At 39.0% G+C, this 21334-nt stretch overlaps 1 protein-coding gene across 1 annotated transcript in view; it reads right to left on the bottom strand.

The window, feature by feature from the left end:
* LOC139694068 (muscle, skeletal receptor tyrosine protein kinase-like) overlaps positions 1–19616 on the bottom strand; it is a 58480-nt gene extending 38864 nt beyond the window's left edge. The window contains exon 1 of the mRNA XM_071592490.1: positions 19547–19616. Within this exon, the coding sequence (XP_071448591.1) occupies positions 19547–19616 (70 nt within the window). The remainder of the gene's footprint in view (positions 1–19546) is intronic.
* Positions 19617–21334: the final 1718 nt, after the last annotated feature.

The raw sequence follows: 21334 nt of genomic DNA, 5'->3' as shown, positions 1-21334 counted from the left end.
TTCGGGGACCAGATCTCCCTGGGCAGCCAAAGGCATGCAGAGGAATTAACTGACCACCCTATCCTGATAAAAATAATAAACATTGTTAAATATGGCATTGGACAAACTGGAGATTGGAATTAAATTTGGTGAGAATCCATAAAATCAGGTTTGCGGTTTAGCAAGCTTTACTTAGCAAGTCGGCCAAGGGGTTATGGTCATTGCTGAGCTCATTAGAATATCAGGGTGGTAGTCTGAGGATGAGAATAAATGTAAACTAAACGAAGGCCATGAGGTTATAAGAAATAGGAAAACGAAGATAAATATTGAAAAAGGAGGGTAAAAAATAGAGTAGCTGGAAGAGTTTACGTATCTTGGACCAAAATAGTTATTAACAAATTGAGTAGTTTCAGGCGTGATGAGGTGGAAATCGAGCATAATGATTAACTGATAGCAGCAATATTCCACTGGATAAAATTTATTGTACGATCGGGTTTCGATTTATGACATGCAACCTGATGATGATTTAATACATCAAAACACCGGTCGTACAATACATTTTATCCAGTGGAATAGTGCTACTATCAGTTATTCAAAATAGTTATAGCAGTAGGGATATACGAAGAATAAATGCGTTAGGCAAAGAGGCTTTGGCGAGGAGAAGGCAATTAATGGCAGGAACGTTAAGTAAGGAGATTAATATAATACAAGTTAAAACTTTGGTATGGAGCTTGGTTTTATACGGCTCGGAAATGCGGTCGTTGATATAAGATGTTAAGCTTAGCAAGGTGGTTTTTGAAATGCGGGTGAGGAGAAGAATGGAAAAGATAAATGGAAGGATAGGAAATCATGCTCATTAATACTAGGCAATATGGGAAAAAGAAAGGATTGTTAGGAGAAATCCAAAAAGGCAGGAAAGAATATTTACAATTTTTGTTGGCGTTGGAATACTGAAGGATGTGGTAAAGGGGAGAAAATAAGGCAGACGAGGAAGAGTTAGGTACAGAATAGGCATGTTGAATGGAATGCTGATGTGTACAGTCTGCGTTGATTCAAAACCTATCTAGATTGGTAGACTACAAAATAATAATTTCATTTAGCACTCACTCATAATATTGTCCCTACCCCACTTTCTCTCCACCATTCCCTAAAATATTTCACTGTATTATACGAGGGTGGTCTGAAAAGTTTCCGACCGCAGAAAATTTCAGAAAAAATGTCTTGTGTCTTTGTTAGGTCGGAAACTTTTCTGACCACCCTCGTATGTGCTTGAAAGAAGGAAAAACAGATTTTCTTACGAAACTAACAAATCGGGTCGATATCATTGAACAATGTCATCCAGATCAGGGTGGAGACCACGTGGACACCAACCGTAACTTACTTTTATAACCGGGCGGGGAAGGGGGAAAGGGTCACCGAAATACGTGCAAAACTAGAAGAGGATGCACAATTGGGTTTCTGAATGCCATGGATGACATATTCATATTAATACGGACAAAACCTCTCTTATCATAAAATAATATATCGCATAATAAATGCCAGATATAAAAGTTATACATGGGGCACTATTAATTTTCCGTATGCCGCGGCTCACCCTGAATCGAATACCGTCGTGATATCGATATATTGAAATATGAACTCCGTAAATCTATTTGCAACACAGAAAACGATAACCACTAAAAGGGAATTCTCTTTGTATATTAAAGTCACACAAATCTTTAGTCCAAAATACTAACGATTCATGGGGTAACAAACTTTAATCACCCGTCCAAGTGACTAAGGATAAGAGGAAAGTCGATTCAAGATAGGCAATCACTTTATTGAAAATTTAGTATTTACTGCTTTGAAATTGGAGGAAGAATCCTTTTTGATGTTCTAATTGGCTGAAATTACTATTGATTAAACTCCCAAGATAACGGATGCATTTGAAAAACCCCTTTCCATATTTAAGCGCCGCGGTTTATTGATGTTATTCCATTCGAACGTTCCATGATGAGCAAGTAGCACACACATTGGCATACGAGCATTTATCTATCTCCTCTTCAAATACTTTCACATTTTCGATTTCTCTAGGTGGACGTAAAAACATCCAAGAGAAAAACACCTCACTCAGTCTCGAACCTACTTACTGACTAATACCAGGAGCGTATTGATTAATTTACTTACGTTGATTTTACGTTTCTAACACTCAAACCCCACGAAAATTTTTAGCTTCCTTCCGTGTTTAAATTGCTACTAGAATTACGCGAGTTAATTTCTATCATTAACAAGCCTAGAATACGACTGACTGCAATTTACGTAGTCTACGTAACTCGTGACTGACGGCAGCCTTCCACTGTTTTTCTGACACGGGATGCATCTCTAAGAAGACGCCGATTCCGGTTTCCCCCGTCTTCCCTCCATCCATCTGCCTCGACTTTAACCTTTAATGCATCTATATTCGCGACTGTTTTTAGCCAACCGCGCCCACATTCTGAAGCATGTCACGGTTAGGCATGCACCTTCCAACGGCAATTTCGCCATAACGTATCGCGTCGTACAAATACAACTAAACTAATATATTGGCTCAATATTTCTAAGAAAAAACTATCTTATCTCCATTAACAGGGATTCGACGAGCTGGGTTTGCAAATTTAAGAAACCGGTAGTTCAGGTCTTGGATAGATGGATTCTCTGCTAAATTACTGGTTGATGCACCAGATTGGTTGATTGGAAGGCATTAGGTGAAAAGTATTCGTCGAATCGAATTATTCTTTAATTTGTAATAATACCTTTGAGCTGCGGAGATTAACGTTACTGCGCTACACATTTTTGGTGGCTGGTCTCTTGTCTTTCGGATGGCGCGTATCAGAACAAATCCATATCTCACACTGAAATCCTGTCGTCTAGTTATGGCGTTATTCCGTTTTGGTAATTATTCAATCCCATGTCCCGCGGTTGACATGTGATTCCCGGCTAAGATAGGCTCACTTCCAGAAAATGACTCAATGCTACTTTCAGCAGATCTTTTGAATGAGTTTACATGAAAAAATTGACTTAGATTAAGGTTTAAAATTTGTTTGAGTCACGATTGCTCCTAATTAGTTTCGGTTTTGAAATTTCCAAAGAAAAGATAAACGCAAAATTTCCAAAGCAAAACAAAATGCATGAAACAGGACCAGAAAAAAACAACTAAACTTCTTTCAAGAGTGGCAAACGGATCGTTTCGACTTGCACCAAGTATTACCTGTCGGGGACGATGTATCGCAAAGTCACGATTAGCCAAACCCTTCCTAAAATCGAATTATTTAGTTCAACATTTAAGAAGATAATAATTTTCAGAATTAATAACAAAATAAGGTATTTTTCCTTGAAAAAACCCTTTTTCATTCTTAGTCCCCTCAGTGAATTTCTTATGCACAATATCCTTGCTGCAGAGAATATCAATTAGTAGAACTCTAGAGCGACACTTAATAGGCAATATAATCATGTATTTCGATTAACTAACTACATACACTTAGTGACTTCAGAGATTAAATATTCTTTTTTAATCAATTCAAAAATTTTAAAAACTTTAATCCCTAACAGATTGAAAAAATAACATCTTTCAGCCTCACAGATGCTGTTACAATTTCTGATGCATTAAAACTTCATACATATACGCGAAAAGTCCCTTCCTATCTTACCTTTTTTTACTTTGTAACAAAAAAATGACACAAGATGAAGAGTATTATTTGTCACAGACAAGCTTTTGCTACTTGAAACAGGAACAAAGAAAATTTTAACTTTTTATTACTTTTAATAAGAACATTTGCTAATGTTTAAGCATAATATTTTTAATATCCGTAATTTATTACACCTTCGAATAAGACTACATTCTTAAATTAAATACTCTTGTACGGGGAACTTAACATTGAGTCCTTTTCCTTGCTCAGCTATAGTGAGCGACAAAAAACTGTGTATTAAAGAATTAAGAGTCATCGCGTGCATGCCCCTCCACTGATGCAAGCCTTGCAGATAGAACGACAAAACAATAATTACCATACACCTCAGTCACCTGAGTTTTGATGCATGAATTTTAATGAGGGAACTGATGTCAAAACTCTGTGAGAAATCGTAATCGTCTGAATATTTCAGGGGAGCAGCTAAAAACTCCACGTCCCCATCCCCTGCATAGCATTAGAATTCTCACGAGCCTCCGTAATTAAATCTATTCAGTACGTGCTAGAGTTTCCTCCGGTTCTCGTAGAGGTCAAGGTGGTTGCGAAGGAAAGATAGAGGATGGGCACATACGCGCGTGTAAGATCGACAAGAGCCAGGTGAATGTTCAGCGCCACTAAAATTAGCCTCATTTCGGTGTTTACAGGCCGTAGACGTATGGGAACTAATCAATGCAAAAACATAAAGAAAATACACTTAAAAGAATTGCGAGAGTGGAACAATTAGCTATGAGAATGGATGTCACCAGACTTAAGTAAAAAGATTGTGAAAGTCCATTAGACTTCCACTGAGTCCTTAGCCCATGGATTTTACAAGTCAGTATTCCCCTAAGGGCCGCACTCACTCAAACGTATCAGACATGACGATTGCAAGATGATATCACGTCACACAAATACGAATACTTTCATTCAAGTACACGTAGTTGGCAGAAGTCGAAGACTCTTTAAACTGGAAGTTGAATTGTTAGCGATAGAAGGTGCAAAAAGGATGAAGTCCGCAGAATGGCACAAGTCAAGATGGCTTTCTTAAATAAAAAAAGCATTACATGCAGTAAAAAACATTAGCCTTGAAAATATTTCTACAAGACAAATGTTAAATGTACATGAAATATAATGGAGGACATTAGGGAGTGTAGATCGTTTTCCAAATGCCTGGACGGCCTTAAATGTAATGCAGGCATACAAGCGAAGATTGAAGTGAAGACCTGAATTAAAGCATTCCTAGAATCTGAAACTACTGATGATAATGGTTTACTATCTAATAATATTTTTAATAAAATCAACTACTTCAGCTTTAATTTGTGAAATACGCAAATACCCATCTTTACCATATAAATATAAACTTTTCCGTACATTCTTGCAATAGTTTTACAAAGGATGCCTTAAGTATTTACTGAATGATGGAAAAGTAGCACAGTATTTCAAAATATTTTGCGAGTCTTATCATTTTTTGAACCAAGAAGTTGTCTCAATCTTCAAGAAGTGAACCATAACTCGCAATTGGTCAAATAATCTTCAAAAACTCTCACCATTAACAAACGCATTCATTGTATTTAAATAAAAAGATATTAGCTAGGCAGAAATATTAAGTAATTATATTACAATAGTCACGTGAGCATTACAAAAACCATGAAGATTGCAATCTTCAAAAAGGACCGATTTATGGAATTAAACTCAAGCGTCACTGTACCTTTGGCAGGAGTCGCCTCTAGTAATAAACTGCTTTTAAAATTGATTTTAATTTAATTTATTAATAAAATAACTTTTAATAAAGAATCGCAACAAAAACGATAACGATTGTTGAAACTAAAAAGTTCCGACCATAAGAACTGTACTCCTGTAATTGTTGTACGATGAAACAGTTTACGATATTTCGTATGGATAGTTAAATCATAGTTTACGATATTACGGCATGATTTTCAGCGCAATTTTTCAATACGATATCAATCTCTTTAGCTATCATCTTTAAGGACTTTCCCCACGGCCGTGAAAACACCCATGAAAATCACTAATCATACTGGATTCTAAAAAAATTATTCCGCGAAAATACGCACATCATTCATGTCAAACAACCCTACTCGAACCTCACTAAATCGTTTCGAAAAATACCTTTTTTCACTATTTCGCCCTTACAATTTCATCATGAGCCAATTATAAATTAAGTCTACTTTTGTTTCAAGTTCTTATGTGAAGCATTTATTTTTAACACAAACCCTGTTCTCGTGCCCTCAATCTCGCTATATCTTTGCGGTATTATTATATTTAAGTATTTTGGGCTGTTAACCAAGAAAAAAATGAGGATTTTTTTCCGTGCTGTATACAAAAATCGCAAGCTCATATGCAGAAAAGACTTAAGTACGATAGGCTTCATTTGTGCCTACAATAATTAAAGTGGGGTCAAATTTCAATGGAACCGGCTAGAAGCTGGAATCATAGCAGAGTTTAAAATATCACAGATTATTTGTAACAAAATAAATGTTCTTTTCAGCATTAAATGAGAACTACTACATAATGCAAAGTTGCGTACGAGGTCGGTTCAAAGGGTTCCCGAACTTTTTGAATAGGGCGCCTCTAGTTGGTTATTTTTTTATTCCGCTTGGAGACGTTGTGTCCGCGAAAACTTCCCAAATAACCAACTTCAACCACTTTCTTGATATCTTACTTTGTTGATTAGTTACGACTGTTTATGTGAAAGGGTGTTCCTGGAGTGAGGCGAAAATCGGATCCGCGGAAATGAGCTCTTTGAAGGAGCAGCATTGTTCTCTGAAATTCTGCGAGAAACTCTGCAATTCCCTAACGAAAACTGTGAGTTGATTACCAAGGCTAATGGTGGGGATGTTATGAAACGTACGGCGTGTTATGAGTGGTTTATCCGGTTTAAAAAGGGGCGGCAATCGGTGGAAGACGACGGGCGTTCCAGAAGACCATCAAAGTCGACTGATGACCCCCCCACATCGAGAAAGTGCATGATCTCGTTCGTGCAAATCGACGTTTTACTGTGAAAGAACTTGCAGAAGAGTTAGGCACCTCGATTAGTTCGTGCTATGAAATCCTGACTGAAAAATTGAGGATGCAAGGTGTCCTTACCAATTTCATGTCTCGCCTGATTACAGCAGACCAGAAACAACATCGAGCTCAAGTCTTTCAGGAACTGTTTGATCGAGCTGAATAGGATGAAACCTTCTTGTCCAGGATTAAAACAGCTGATGAGTTAGGGGTTTATAGATATGACATCGTAAATAAAGTGCAATAGTTGCAATAGATCGGTGGAACCTCCCCCCCCCCCCAAATACCTGGACAAGTTCACTCAAATGTCAGGGTGATGTTGACTTTTTTTCGCGGAAAATGGGGCAGTGCATCACGAGTACCTACCTAAAGGCCAGACAGTCGACACGGAGTACTATCTGGAGGTAATGAAATGCCTAAGATTGAGAATCATGTAAAAACAGCCCGAACTTTGGAGGAATGGTGAGTGGTTTTATCACCACGACAACGAACCGACTCGTTCGTCTCTCAAAAGTCGTGCATTTTTGCCAAAAAACAAGACCACTGTACATCCCCACCCACCCTCCTTACCAGGCATGACCCCAGGTGACGTTTTCCTGTTCCATAAACGAAAAAAAAACCCGCTCAAAGGTTAAACATTTCCCACCATTCCAGTGATGGAGAAAAATTCGATGGACGAGCTTATGAGCATTCAGGAAAACGCGTTCCAGAACTGTTTCAAAAAGTGGAAACACCGTTGGGATAAGTGTATACGCTGAGGAGGAGACTACTTTGAAGGAGACCCTGGCCAATAATTTCACAGCGAAGTATTTTTTTTCAATAAAAAATTTCGGGAAGTTTTTCAACAGACCTCATACGCCTAATTTTGATAAAATCAATCCTCGAAGCCATGTTAATAAAGGACTGGATAAATATAATTGAATTATCTCAGATACTGACTTCAAGTCACAGATACATTGAAAATGTATCTTTCCGAGAGAAAAGCAAACATTTAACTTTAAAAGAATACCGTGGTAATTTTCCCCAGCCTGGAGTCATAAGCGCTAAAATGGCACACAAGCTTACACAGACAAGTCATGTGCACCAAATGATTCTTCCATAATACATGTATGAATCTCTATCAAAATGGAACTTGAGCTACAGTGAGAAGGATATGTATCATTTTTACTTGAAAACGAAGTAAATGTCCTCACAGTATTTCCGTTAACGTATATGATTTATTAACTCTTTTTCCTACACGACAAACCACATTATACAGGACAGAATTAATTGGAGAAGGCATTTCTAATAATGATAATTAACTGGAGGTGAAACAGACATGAAATTTAAACTTGAGACTGAATATTATTACTCGCTAGTCTAAGGTAGGTTTTTAGGGCAAAGACTGATTACCGCTACTTCAGACTGATATCGAATATAAATTTATGACCCCAATAGCAGAGAGCAGAATGTAATACGCATGCGTACCTTTATGCAAAATAATTCTCCTGCAGTAGATGGGCTCCCAGGGTTATAGCTAGATCTCCTATGCTAAGCCAGAAAGCAGAGATTCTCTTATACCGTCCGGGAAAGTGTCAAGAAATTTCGCTATTTTGGATCGAATAATTTTTAAATTCACATTTCGCAGAGGCGCACGACTTGGGACTTTATCAGGATACTCTGAGGAAAACTTCTGCATTTAGCATCACAAAATATCCACTCTTCTGGTTTATAAAATCAAGAAAAAGGAGTTGATTCTCAACAACGGCGCTGGCGGGACCAGAGCATAATCCCTCTCGAATGTATTACGGGGATGATGAATATTGGATGAGGTTCCCGACCTCTGTTTTACCGAGGCATAAGATAGAAAATAGTCTTAAGTTCGACATTTTGTAAGGAAGATGGGTAAAATAACCGCCAGATACTTCAGCATATTTCTATTTAATAGGATTTAGAGATCTTTTGAGGTAAATGTAGCACAATTTTAATGGAAATGTCGCTTAAATGGAAGGGATTTTGTCCAAAAAAACACAAACATGCACACATTCAAATACGTGAACAGAAAAATTCGGAAAATAATCACAATTCCAACAGAAAATTTCCTGGCGCTCTTAAAAAGAGCATACGTGCACGTAAGGGACAAATCGGACGTCTGGTAAGAACAGATTCGTGAAAATCAATATCATTAGCTTCAAATCTCATGTTTTACAACTGAAGATCTCCTTTCTTTCATATTTCATCTGGCTTGCATCATTATGCCGACTAGAGGATCTACTTTCTGAAACATATCTTAATTAGCAATAGTTGGGTGTTCATTTCAAAATTTATATAAAACTACAAATTACCTAAGAGTAAACGTTTTCTATAAAAAAACAGTAAATGGCATCATTAAGTCCTCAATTGTCGCTGCAACACAGAATACAGATCCAAATGTGATCCATTGGTGGAACTAAATATATCGAGTCGGATATCAAATTCTTCTGTCGTCGAATGCCGTGAATGCAGGCCCACAATGCGAGACGATCAGTCGAACTCACCCTTTCATGTGGTACAAAAAAGAAATATCGCTTGCATTCACTGAAAACGAACATGCAGGAATTTTTCCAATACAATCAAATGTTCAGGGCAAGTTTTACTCGAGAATTTTCAAACTAAGTCAATCATTTTTCTGATCAAGCGCATCTTCTCCGTGTACCCTTCAAAAATCCATCTCCAGGTAGATATTACGCACCAACCACTCCCGAACGCCCGTTGCCATTCCGTTTCCTCAATTCCAAAGAAGAACCAAGGAAAACAACTTCAATACAATACAATCAAAATTCTTTGAGATACTCATTTGTGTGATGGGTGTTACATCCCTCTAAAATTCGTAATTTTGTATCAGGAAACAAGTGAAATGCGAGAGGTGTAAAACAACTGGTAATGATTGAGCCTAAAACCCTTTTCGTAAGTTCCGCTTCAACGAATTTATTCCTGTAGTAAGCAGAATGAAACGTGAGATAATCACGACCGACACGATAATCAATGCAACCAATTCTTTCTTTTTAAAACCGATTCACGAAATATTTTTAGCATGGACAATAGATTAAATGAGCAATCTATCTATTTGTCATTATTATTACAGTATTCATTCAGCTTTCTATTAGTATTAAGGTGCTTTCAAGATGGGATCTGAATTTCAAAATTTTAAATTCAAGTCTAAGATTTATTCTTAGATGCAATTTTGGTATTACGAGGCAACTGCTTTCGTAAACAATAATGTATTACCAATGAATGGATTTGTATTCTAAGATTTACTCTGGTGTCATTCGCAATCTAAATGTAAGAATTCATCGCGGTATGTTGAAGCAGTTTCTTCCCCGTTTCTGCTGCATGATATCGCTGAACTGTAATGAAAAAATATTTTCTACATCAATTGCATCACATTTACTCGTTCTTGAAATAAACGATTACCCCAAGAGAGAGGAAGAAAAAATCGACGGCTTCTATCCTTAAGAAAATGATTCGCGGACTAACTACGAAACGTCCTATCTCAGGATAGTATCAAAACACAATTAAATTTTTTAAGCTTAATGGCTCGATTATAAAGAACCTGTCACTAAGAAGTTGTGCATTAGAACGAAATTCATTTGAAGTCTTTGCAGAACAAGTTAACCCAGGAGGGACACTTTTAAAGAGACAGCTGGTGATTTTTAAACTTTAACACTCAAAACGAAAGATTTTGTCTATGCCTGTTAGACCATGATCACACTGCAAAATGATGAATGATGAATGATGCAAGATGATGAACACTGCAAAATATGAATTATTACTTCTGACCTCTATGAAGGGGCAAATGAAAACATGTTAAATCTTCTTAGCTCTGCATTACTCAGGGATAATGATTTTTGAAGTTCCCGGTTGTAGCAATAGATATCTTTCATTTTGGGTGAAGAGATTACAAAATCCATCTTTAATCAATAAGATATCTTTTAACGTATCCTTAATGAATTAATAATGTCTTTTTTAATCACTTCACAGTTTCGATCCTCATAATTAGTCGCGAGGAGACATTTTCTTCTCAAATGTGTCATCGACTTGCCTTTATTGATGCCCCTCCTGTAGTATCCCTTTCCAGGGCATAAGGGTTCTCGTGAATCAGTCGGAGTGTCGCCCGAAGTTGACGCTATCTGAACGAAAAGAGGCGGGAGGACCGTGATTGCGGCGAATTCCGAATTCCAGGTGCGCAAGTGGTCCGCGAAGCAGTGAGGAGGCACTCCGCATGCACGCCGTCGACTCGGAAGGGCCAAAGCGCCCCGCGCATCGATTCTCAGTCGAACGGACTGTAAAACGTGTGAGTGAGTGGTGAACGCAATATCCACGTGCATCAATGTACCCGGTTCCGGCTCTCTCTCTCCTCTGTTAATATTTATGACGTACATTATCATGTTGAGCGGTCGACCGAGGATGCTTGTAGATAGTCGAGAATTCTAGAAGCCACAGCCATTACCGCAAGCCGTGATCGGACTACCGAAACGCTACGTATTTACGTTAGGACTCCTATATTCGCGGGAAACTTACGAAGGCGGTGGTGCGAACGATTTACTTGTGCACGCGCTTGGGAGATGGGGAAGGGCGTCGATGTCTGGAGCGCGGAAGGAATTCGTTTGAATCGAAGGGTGAGAGATGCGATCACAGGTGAGGTGATGCCAATCGATTTCTTGCTTCAACTGCGTACAACGTCGAAGCGTCCAGACTAGGCATTTATAAGAGACGAACAGTCGTGAAGTCAGGGTTTTTTTGGAGATGATATTCCGACCCCCAGTGGTGCTCTATCCGATTTAGTTTCCTTTGTGCAGGGCTCTAACGACATGAAGGTTCGTGAGTCAAAGGGTTAGCGCCGACAACAACATAATAACCGTGACGTCCTCCTTGTAGGGAAGGATTTGCAAGTTCCTCAATAATAGAGGAAGGGTTTTCATGCTGAGGATTGGTTTGCGGCAGCTCTCCAGACTATCCTGTTCCTGGCCAATATCTTCATTTCGTCATACCTCCCCAGGACCGATATTTCCCATTACTCATTTCTCTTAGTTCATCCCTGACCGTCCCTGTATTTGTTCCCTTGCCTTTAATTATGATCTCCAGCAAACTATCGTTCTTCAAAATGTGTCAAAACAATTTTGCTCTTCTTCACCTTAATGTCCTCCACGGGTTTCTGTCCTCGCCAACTCTTTGAAAAACCTCTTCATTTGTTACTCTGTCCATCCATTTTATTTTCCGTAATATTCTGTTTCATTCAATGTTACAAGTACGAGTATTTGTTTTAATTGGAAGATTCGCATCCGAGTTCATCCGAAACCGAAGTTGCAAAAAAGTAAAATTTTGTTGAGACTTAAATTTTGTCGTACTTATTTAGTCCTACTTATATTATGAAACATTTTATAATTAAAGTTTATGTGTTATTGCAGGCTGTACGATGCCTCGGGTTCACTAGCATTGGATACGAAAGTTCTTCTTGTTTGTTACATTATCCATTTTATTTTTAGAATTTTTAGGGACGATTATGGGCTCACAATTACTCAAAGTGGTACGGAATATTTTAATTGGCGATACTTAATGTTTCTCCAAATGTTCGAAACCACATTCACTCTGTCACTCATTAGACGCACGGTTAGCAATCACTATGGCTATGCAAGCACAGTTTGTGTATTACCACCTTCCATCAAGGAAATTTGCTTCACCATAAATTAATCTAAGGAGGAGAAGACGTGATTCCCACATTAAGATTTTCATGATCGCTTTCCCGGTAGGTATAATATGTATCGAACCAATTTTTTAATTGACAAGTAAACAATCAGCGACGCTGTGCTGAACACTTTAGTGACCGTGGACCTTTCGATTAGTACTTTTCGGCAAATGAAGGCTCCGCCCTCTAAACATCCACATTACGGACCCATCTGAAGGCATAAATTATGCCCACAAGTGGAGGTACACGTGTAACGGTTCGGCCCGAAGTCCAGCTGACAGCACACTCGACGGATGACCCGGAGTTCGTGAATTTCAAACCCGCCGCAGGCATGGGCGTTTTGCTTGTAGCGGCCTTCATTGGATTGCTTTTACGGCTTGAAATGACGTGAGACATGGCGCTGCATTACATCTAAGTATGCCTTAATACAGTTCGTGACGTTTAGAATTTACAAATGAGTTCCACCCATATCGTTAAATCTTGTAATCTAGCCTAAAATATCGGATCCGATCTGCTGAAGTGCCTCTGGAATCGGCATCCTGGTCCAAGGATCCGGTTTTGACCTCTGGAGGTGGCAGAAGCTTTCAGAGATTTGATATTCGAATGCAGCGTGGTGAGATCTGCGAGTGAAGTCAGATTTTTGAAGCACCAGATTTACGTATTGACCTGATTTTTCCAGATTCTCCAGGCACTTCACTGCTTTAGTTAGAATACTTTTAGCGGTGCAAACACTAAAATTTAGTGATTCGGTGTAACTTACCGAAGGAATATCATTTTTTACTGCCGCAGTTCTAGACTGCGTTTATGGAATCAATAACAACACCATTTTGCATTGTAGAGAACTTCAAATAAATGAGGAATTTAAAAAATGTTTTTACTAAAAAAATCTCAAAATTAAAAGATATCAAATGCATTCCCTCATTTCCTCCATTTCCTCCAACGTAATGAGCAAGACCCAACATTCTATCTATTCCGCGAATTATATTTCATTTTCATGAATCATCCGGGCTTTATATTACTCTCTGAGAGATCATGAAAATAAGATAAAATAGACCAAGACAAGATCAAATAGATTTAAGACGTATTTTTCCAACGAACGATCAGGGGTTAGAATAACTGCAAACGACATCGCTAAGGGGAAAACTTATTTGTTTAATTATAAGAATGTCATCATTGCCTTATTTTATTGTTTTTCTTTTTACTAGCAGTTGAACCCGCACTCGTAGAGAAATGTATTAAACTTGGATACCTCAGTGCCCGTAACTGTGGCATTATCTCCAATAATTGAAAATTTTCGCAGTTTTATAGATGATTCACATTTCAGCTAAATATAATTTTTATGTCACATACTTGGGATAGAAACACAACCTAGTGGTGGTTTGTAGAGAATCATGTAGATGCAGACATTTTCTACATCGTACAGAATCAGAGCAGCACGGTTTGTATTTGAATATTGAGGAACTATATCAATATTCTAAAAACATGGAACGATTTACAGCGCTATTTGTTACATAAGGTCAATCCTCGGACACGATTCCTATAATTTATCTAAAACTTGCCAAAATATTTTTTTTAACCGTAATTTACTCAATTTGACATTTTTGTGAATAGTATCAAGTTAAAGGATCAATAAAGGGGAGATTCTAATTGTAAATTAATTGGTTATTAAATACAATTCGAAATTCTCTATTAGCATTTTCATTCCGTGCCACTGCTTTCGATTGCCAGTGTACCTGGAACCCGAAAGCCTGTATTGGCACGAATAAATGGAAAAATGTTTCAAAATTTAAGAACTACAGCAAAGCCTCAACCAAATTTTTATATTATTACAACGTGGACTCCGGATGAACTCGGATGCAAGTCTATCAATTAAAATAAATACTTGTGAAATATTATGCAAGAGAATAGTGCTAAAAATAAACTAATAGACGAAGTTATCTGATGAATATATTCTGTTGCTTCAGGATTCACTTCGTGGAAGTATTTAATATCCATACTAAAAAGCAGGACTTGTACTTTTCCACGGATTTTATTATATGGTACTAGTATGCTATTAGTACCATATAATAAAATCTGTGGAAATTACAAGTCTTTCTTTTTAGTATGGAGGTTATAACTGATGAAGTAATTTTTAATTTTTTTTGGCGATGAGTTGGCGAAGACAGAAGCCTACGGAGGAAACTTACAGGTAGCAGAGAGAAATTTATTGGACATCCTTTCATCCAGGCACGTTAGTGTACTGAAGATCATAATTGAATGAAACGTGGAGGGGAAGAGTTACATTGGAAGACCTAGGACGAACAATGAGAAGCAGGTAATGGAAACTGTTGGTGCAAGAGATGAAAATTTTGAGCTTTAGTTGAATCTGACCGACCAGGAAAATGTGAGACTTCTATTGGGCTCTCTTCATCCCGCGAGGAGTAATAGTGTCAGCGACCATTTTCACCCATCTCCTTAACCAAGATTACTTTCTCCAACAGTTTTTAAGGTCCATTGGTGCCGTGGGATTAACATCCGTATGTTACGCGCAGTAGGTACATAGATTTATGCCAGTTTCTCGAAGAGGATTGAAGACAATTAAGAGATGAACGCGCATTTTATGAACTTCCTACTACCGATTCTGGGGACATCAAACGAATTCATTTGTAATTTAAATGCATCCTACCTACGCCACTGATCAGTACTCAGGGAGCACGTGACCCTGGTGCCCTCATTCGCTCCTAGTCAAAGTCCTCTAGAATACGAAAGCGGCTGTGCTATCCCAAGAGGGGAGGATCATTTAAAAATGCGGACGCCTCGTAGTAAATAATGATAAGGAAACACAAATATAAGCTTCATCCAAGGCTGAGATTACCAAGCAAGGTCTAGGGGCAAGCGATAATAGTAATGGACACGTTATATGGAACGGAATAACAGGCATAGATTAAAGTTACATTCGTTTGACATAAAGACACTCAAAGCATGCATAATGTACTTTTAAGTCTCGTAAGTGTGGCATTAGCCTCACCTATAAGGTTGTAAAATCAAGAAATGCAAGTGAAGACTAAAATGAAATTATGCTAACAAATGCTAATACAGATTCTGAAATGTTTTTGATGCAAAATATTTCATCTGCCATTAAATATGAATTATCAATTCAATTGATAAGATAAGCCACCATGTTAGACCTCCACCTCCCTTTAATTAGTGATGGACATGACCAACCGGTGAAGATCCCAGATCGGTTGGCGTAATGCGAGGCTTTCAGATGTCGATGCAATGCATGCCACCTTAACATCAACATCCTCATTCCAATTCAATGACATATCAAAAATAATGAAACTCGATCATCATTTCGTAGCATGTGAATTGTGCTAAATGAGGTCTGAGAAAAATTCCAACGTTTATGATTCTATAAGTAATTTCATATTCGTGGTGGAAATGACTAACTCGAAGATTGGTCGTTGTAGTTTATCGTGGACAAAAACCTTAAGACCGATAGTGAAAACGAAACCTTTTCGAGTGGGTTAAGGTTATAATGGTGAGGACAAGCTGGGGGGATGAGCACAAGCTGGGTATATTCTTTCAAAAAGGATTGCGGGATGAATAAGATAAACTGAGAAAAGAGAGGAGGTGAATTAAGCCAATGATGGAATAAGGAAAGCCAGTAAAGAAATATAGGATGAGAAAAACTATATTAGCTAAAAAACCAGGAAGGTTCTACACCCATGAAAATAAATACCCACGTTAGTCCATCACACAAGTAATACACTCTTCTAAAAACCTATAACAAATTAATATAAACTGTAAAATTAATCCGCTCTCCTGACACACTTCACTATGGAAAACAAAAGTTGAATCGAATTAAAACTCAAATCACCATCGGAATTTCTTAAAAATTATGAGGCAATAAATGTTAACATTTAGAAGAGAGCAAATTTCATATAAATCTTCAATATCACTGCCTTTAGACCCCATGTTCAGCCTTTCAATTTCTTTCAAGTAGAAATACAAATGATTTTATTAAACAGAGCCAAAAATTCGACGGAATTTTTCTACACCCCTCCCATTCTTTTCCTGACAAATATTTTATGAAACGGAAAAAATTCAGCTCACTGGGCTACGCAATAAAAATCATGCGCTAACTTTGGCGCCAATAAAAAATGGAAATCGTCTTCCAATGGCTACATTTAAGATGACATCTAATCAGTGGAGGGAACGTAGAGAGATTAAATCGAAAATCGAAACCATCAAACCACTTATGACAACATACGAAAGCGAGGCACAGCTGTTAGAAACAATAATTCGTTGACATAAAAACACTAGTAGTTTAGCTTGACTTGAAAAGAAACATTAAAGAATCGATTCGCATCAAAACCACCATTTCTATTTGTCAAGCTGAAATATGCAATGCCAGCCAGCATGGCTCGAGTATATGAGTTAAATAAAAACGGTGACACAAATTAGGAACTGGAAACACCTAAGAGCGCAAATACCATATCCGAGTCAGATGAATTAAAATGCTTGACAAGTGAAACATTGGATTGATCTAATCGTAATTATTACGACTCTTGCTGATAGAGCCCTGACAAAATGCATTCTTAAGTACTGGGTGAACTCTACCATCACCTTCCAAATCGACCTTGGGGTTGATTACTGTGTTTATGGCTATATATATATATTCATTCTCACCCGCAACTCCTTTTCTTTTAACAATAACCATTACCTCCAGATAAAGGGCTGTGCCATGGGTAGCAGATTCAGCCCTTCATATGCAAACCTCCACCTTGGTGTCCTAGAAGAGAATTTCCTTTCAAACTATCCTCTGCAACCCCTCCTGTGGCTCCGATACATTGACGACATCTTTCTAATATGGCCACACAGCATAGATTCCCTCAATTCCTTCATCTCCCAACTCAACGATTCCTCATCTCTGTCTTTCACCTCGACCATTTCATCCTCTCAGATTACCTTCCTCGATGTTAATATTACCCTCAGTAATAACAAATTCCTCACCTCTGTTCACACAAAACCCACTAATAAGCAGCAATACCTTCATTACAGCAGTTGTCACCCCTCCCATACCAAGCGCTCCCTCCCTTACTCCCTCTCTATCCGCGGTCACCGCATTTGCAACCATCCCGAATCCCTTAAGAAATACCTTAACAACCTTCACCACTCCCTCCTCCAACGAGGATACCCTGATTCCCTCCTCCATAAAAAAATACTTAAACATTCCTACACCCCCAAGCCTGCCTCAACCACAGACTCCCAGCCTCTCTCAATCTGTACTACCTACTTCCCAGGCATTCAGTCTCTCAAATTCATCCTCAAAGACCTATTCCCCATCCTCAAAAATCACAACACTTCCTCCAACCTTCTTCCCAAATGCCCCTCTGTCACCTTCAAACGTCCCGCCAACCTAGCAGATATCCTCAAATCCACCAGGCCGCTCTCAAAATCCCCTCACATCCCCAGAGCCATACCCACTCCATGTCATCGAGCAAGATGCAAAACCTGCCCTATTTTCACCACTCCACCCCACTCCATCCCACCATTTAACTCTCTCCCGCCCTTCCCCTATTCCTCTTGCACTTCCAAGAATGTAGTTTATCTTCTTACCTGTAAACTCTGCCCGTCATTTTACATAGGCCAATGTTCCACACCACTTAACATTAGGATTAATAACCACCGCGCCTCGTGCAATCCCTCCTCCCCGTCCGCGGGTCTCCCCATCCCTAAACATGCTTCCCATCATAATACCCCTTTCAACCTGTGCTACAATGTTTCCGTCCTGGCCTCCCTTCCCACATCCGATAACCCTATACAATTAAAAACACTTGAAATGGCATTCATTTACATCTGTATGGCCTATCAGCATCCGGGCTTCAATGTCGTTCACTGATGGGAGTGGCCTAAAATTGTTACTTTGTGGAAGCCCACCCTCACCCCTCCTTCGCCTCCCGTTCTCCCCTTCTCCTGCCCCCCTTCCCTTTCTCTCGCACCCCTCACCTCAACAACTCCAGCAGTCATTACTTCTATATCTTCAGAGGAAGACGGATTGTTTCCGTCGAAATATCAAGAAATAACGTGTGAGTGTTCTTTTTTTGTGTTTCTATATTGTGTGTTACTGTGTATTGTACTATATATATATATATATATATATATATATATATATATATATATATATATATATGTATAAGTGTATATATATATATACAATATTATATATATAATATATTATAAATGAATAAGTATATATTTTTACAATATTATAAAAAATATATAATACATACACACAAACGCGAGAGAAATATCACTGCGGAAAAGTCATTGGGTATTTGACATTAATTTCCACCCATTTGCATATTAACTGCCATCAAAATATTATGACTGCGCACATTACTCCTGGTGGCATTTCTCTTATTTTTATTATTTAAATTTAAAGACATAAACGTTTAACAATGGCGTAGACCGCTTGCAGAGTGCTGGATGCTCATTCTTGCAATAAATACTATCACGCTTCTTTCACTACATCGAAGGAGCATGCATGCAAGCGGGTATAATAGTCTGGCGAGATGCGTGCTAGTCTATATAATCCTAAGCATTAGTTGCTCGTTCACAAATATCCTATTGCATGCGGAATAATTTGGTGTTCATGATTTACACGAAAAATACGACAATATAGCATACTATATATCATACATGCATTTAACGCTTAATTAGGACCAAACACGCTGATTATCACTCCTCAATATGAAACTAAATAAAAAATCAGGGTCATATTTATTAATTTATTTGTGAAAAGCTCGTAGGCATCATTTAACTTTTTGCCACGGCTGATAATTTCATCTCTTAACTAAGTATCCACATACACTGAGGGATATAAAATATTCCACAAAGCTAGGCCGAGATACCATTTCGGGCTGCAAATATTTTCGTTCGTTCTATTATTAACATGCACAAGGATTTGTGTGGAGCGAAATAAATGGACTTAAGCCTGACAAAAATTCATACATTTCTTTTTACCAACAATATTTAAATGCCAATACTCTAAAACAAACGTCTATAATGAATATTTTAACACCCTGAAGAATCGGATTGTCAAAAATATCAGTTTCTTTCCATTTGTGCCAATGTTTTATTTTTAGGCTACCTTCATTAAGGGTGCTCTACTCACCGTTAGCATCAGCACCCCGGACGTTCCTCTCGGGCGCCTGGCGCCTCTTCCCGATCCTTTCCCGCGCCATCCCCTTGTCCAGGGCGAGCACCACCTATCGCCGGCACTTTATCATCGCACACGCAAGAGCTTTTGTCAAAGAAAAATAAACATGCACGTGAAACGAAGCACATCCAGGGCCAGGGGCCGGCAAGGCTCAGGCACACGGTTAAAAAGAAAAGGATCCTCACGAACTCACTCGGGCGGAAAAAATCATCACTTGGGCGCCAGCGCGAAACTTCACTACGCGAGGGGAAACGTCGTAACGCAGTTGTGCCGACGAGTAAACTTTTCCAACTGCCGCGCCAAGAACGGAAAGCGCTTTGGGACGTGGACGGGGTCAAAGGGCGCATGCGCAGTGGATGGACCCGCCTCGTCCAATCGGAGAAACTCCCGCATTCGTCTTTCTCTTACAACCACAGCGAGTGAGGCGGACGTATCTCTCTCCCCCTTCGCTGCTCAAACCCTCCTCACGCTAGGGCACAGACTCCGGACCCTTCCGAATCCATCCCCCCTCCCATAAGTCAAACCACTCAACCATTACTCCCCTCTTCCGTAACGCAAACATACATCACTGAGAGATAAGCAGGCAACCAACCCCCCAGGTCGTTTCCCTCGTTGGAAACATTTTACTACCATTTCTACTGGGCACCCACTGTGGAGGGGCGTATCTCTCGTCCGTTCTGGTGGGAAGGGTTCATAGGTCAGACCTTCGCCGCGGCATCTGTTGCCGAAAAATCGCTCCGCGAGGACGACTTAATAGCCGTATTTTTTTTGAAAATATACATTATTTTCACCGTTGTCTCCACGAACGAACGAACACAAAAATTTCGCAAACGTGGCGGGGTAACAAGTGCATCCCTACGAAGTAAACTCTTCCCCACTTTATTTAATAGCTCTTAAGGGTGGTCGGATTATGGAACGTGAATAAAGACCCAGAATTAATTGCGAGATGGCATGAGCAGATCCGGACTGCAACCAAAGTTGGGGTGAAGTATTAGTGGCAGCTATAAAGGGAGACGACCGAAATCTAAAGCTATTGTCTTCACTAGAGATAGGTGGGTAATTTGGTAAGGGTTGGTTGCTCAGGAAATAGAGGGAGGGTGGAGAGAAAATTGATGTTAGCATAACCTTACTCTTTAACGATAGGCGCCAAGGAGTCCACGATCAAACATTCCATCCGGCGGACGGCGTACTCCACTAGTCTACTTGAAGTGCTCTCCACCAAAAGCAGGGATCGGCGTATCTCTGAAAAATCCTGCCACCTCCGGGATTCGAATCCGGGCCCTCGGGATGGGAAGCCAGTACATTAGCCAGCGTATCTCCCCAATCCTTTGAGTATAAGTTAGTAATTGATTAAAGGAATGAAACATTTTTACTTTGATGTTTTATTTGAAAAAACGTCATTTATTAATGATTACCGAAATGCGTTTTACGAGGATTATCTGAAAAGTTTCCGAACTCAACATGAAAATGGTAGCACTCTTCAACAAAAGTTGGGGACTGTGTTTGCGCATGCGTGGGAAGGTACTCAGCAAAATTTCAGCCAGTCTGAACACTCAGCTGTTGTTTTACAACCCTCAGAGTGAGTCGTTGCGAGGATTTTTATGAAAAAGGGATAAATTGATTATCGAGCTGTCATTAAATAATTATTTTTGAAAGCTAATACGCCTACGCCAATCAAAGACGATTTTGGGACTAGCTTGGCTTAATGACTAAAAAAAAGAGAATCCGAGTATCAGTACTTGT

This window comes from Hetaerina americana, unplaced genomic scaffold, assembly GCF_022747635.1.
Source record: "Hetaerina americana unplaced genomic scaffold, ioHetAmer1.1.p SCAF_5, whole genome shotgun sequence".
Lineage (NCBI taxonomy): Eukaryota > Metazoa > Arthropoda > Insecta > Odonata > Calopterygidae > Hetaerina > Hetaerina americana.
This window is presented reverse-complemented; position numbering and strand designations above follow the sequence as displayed.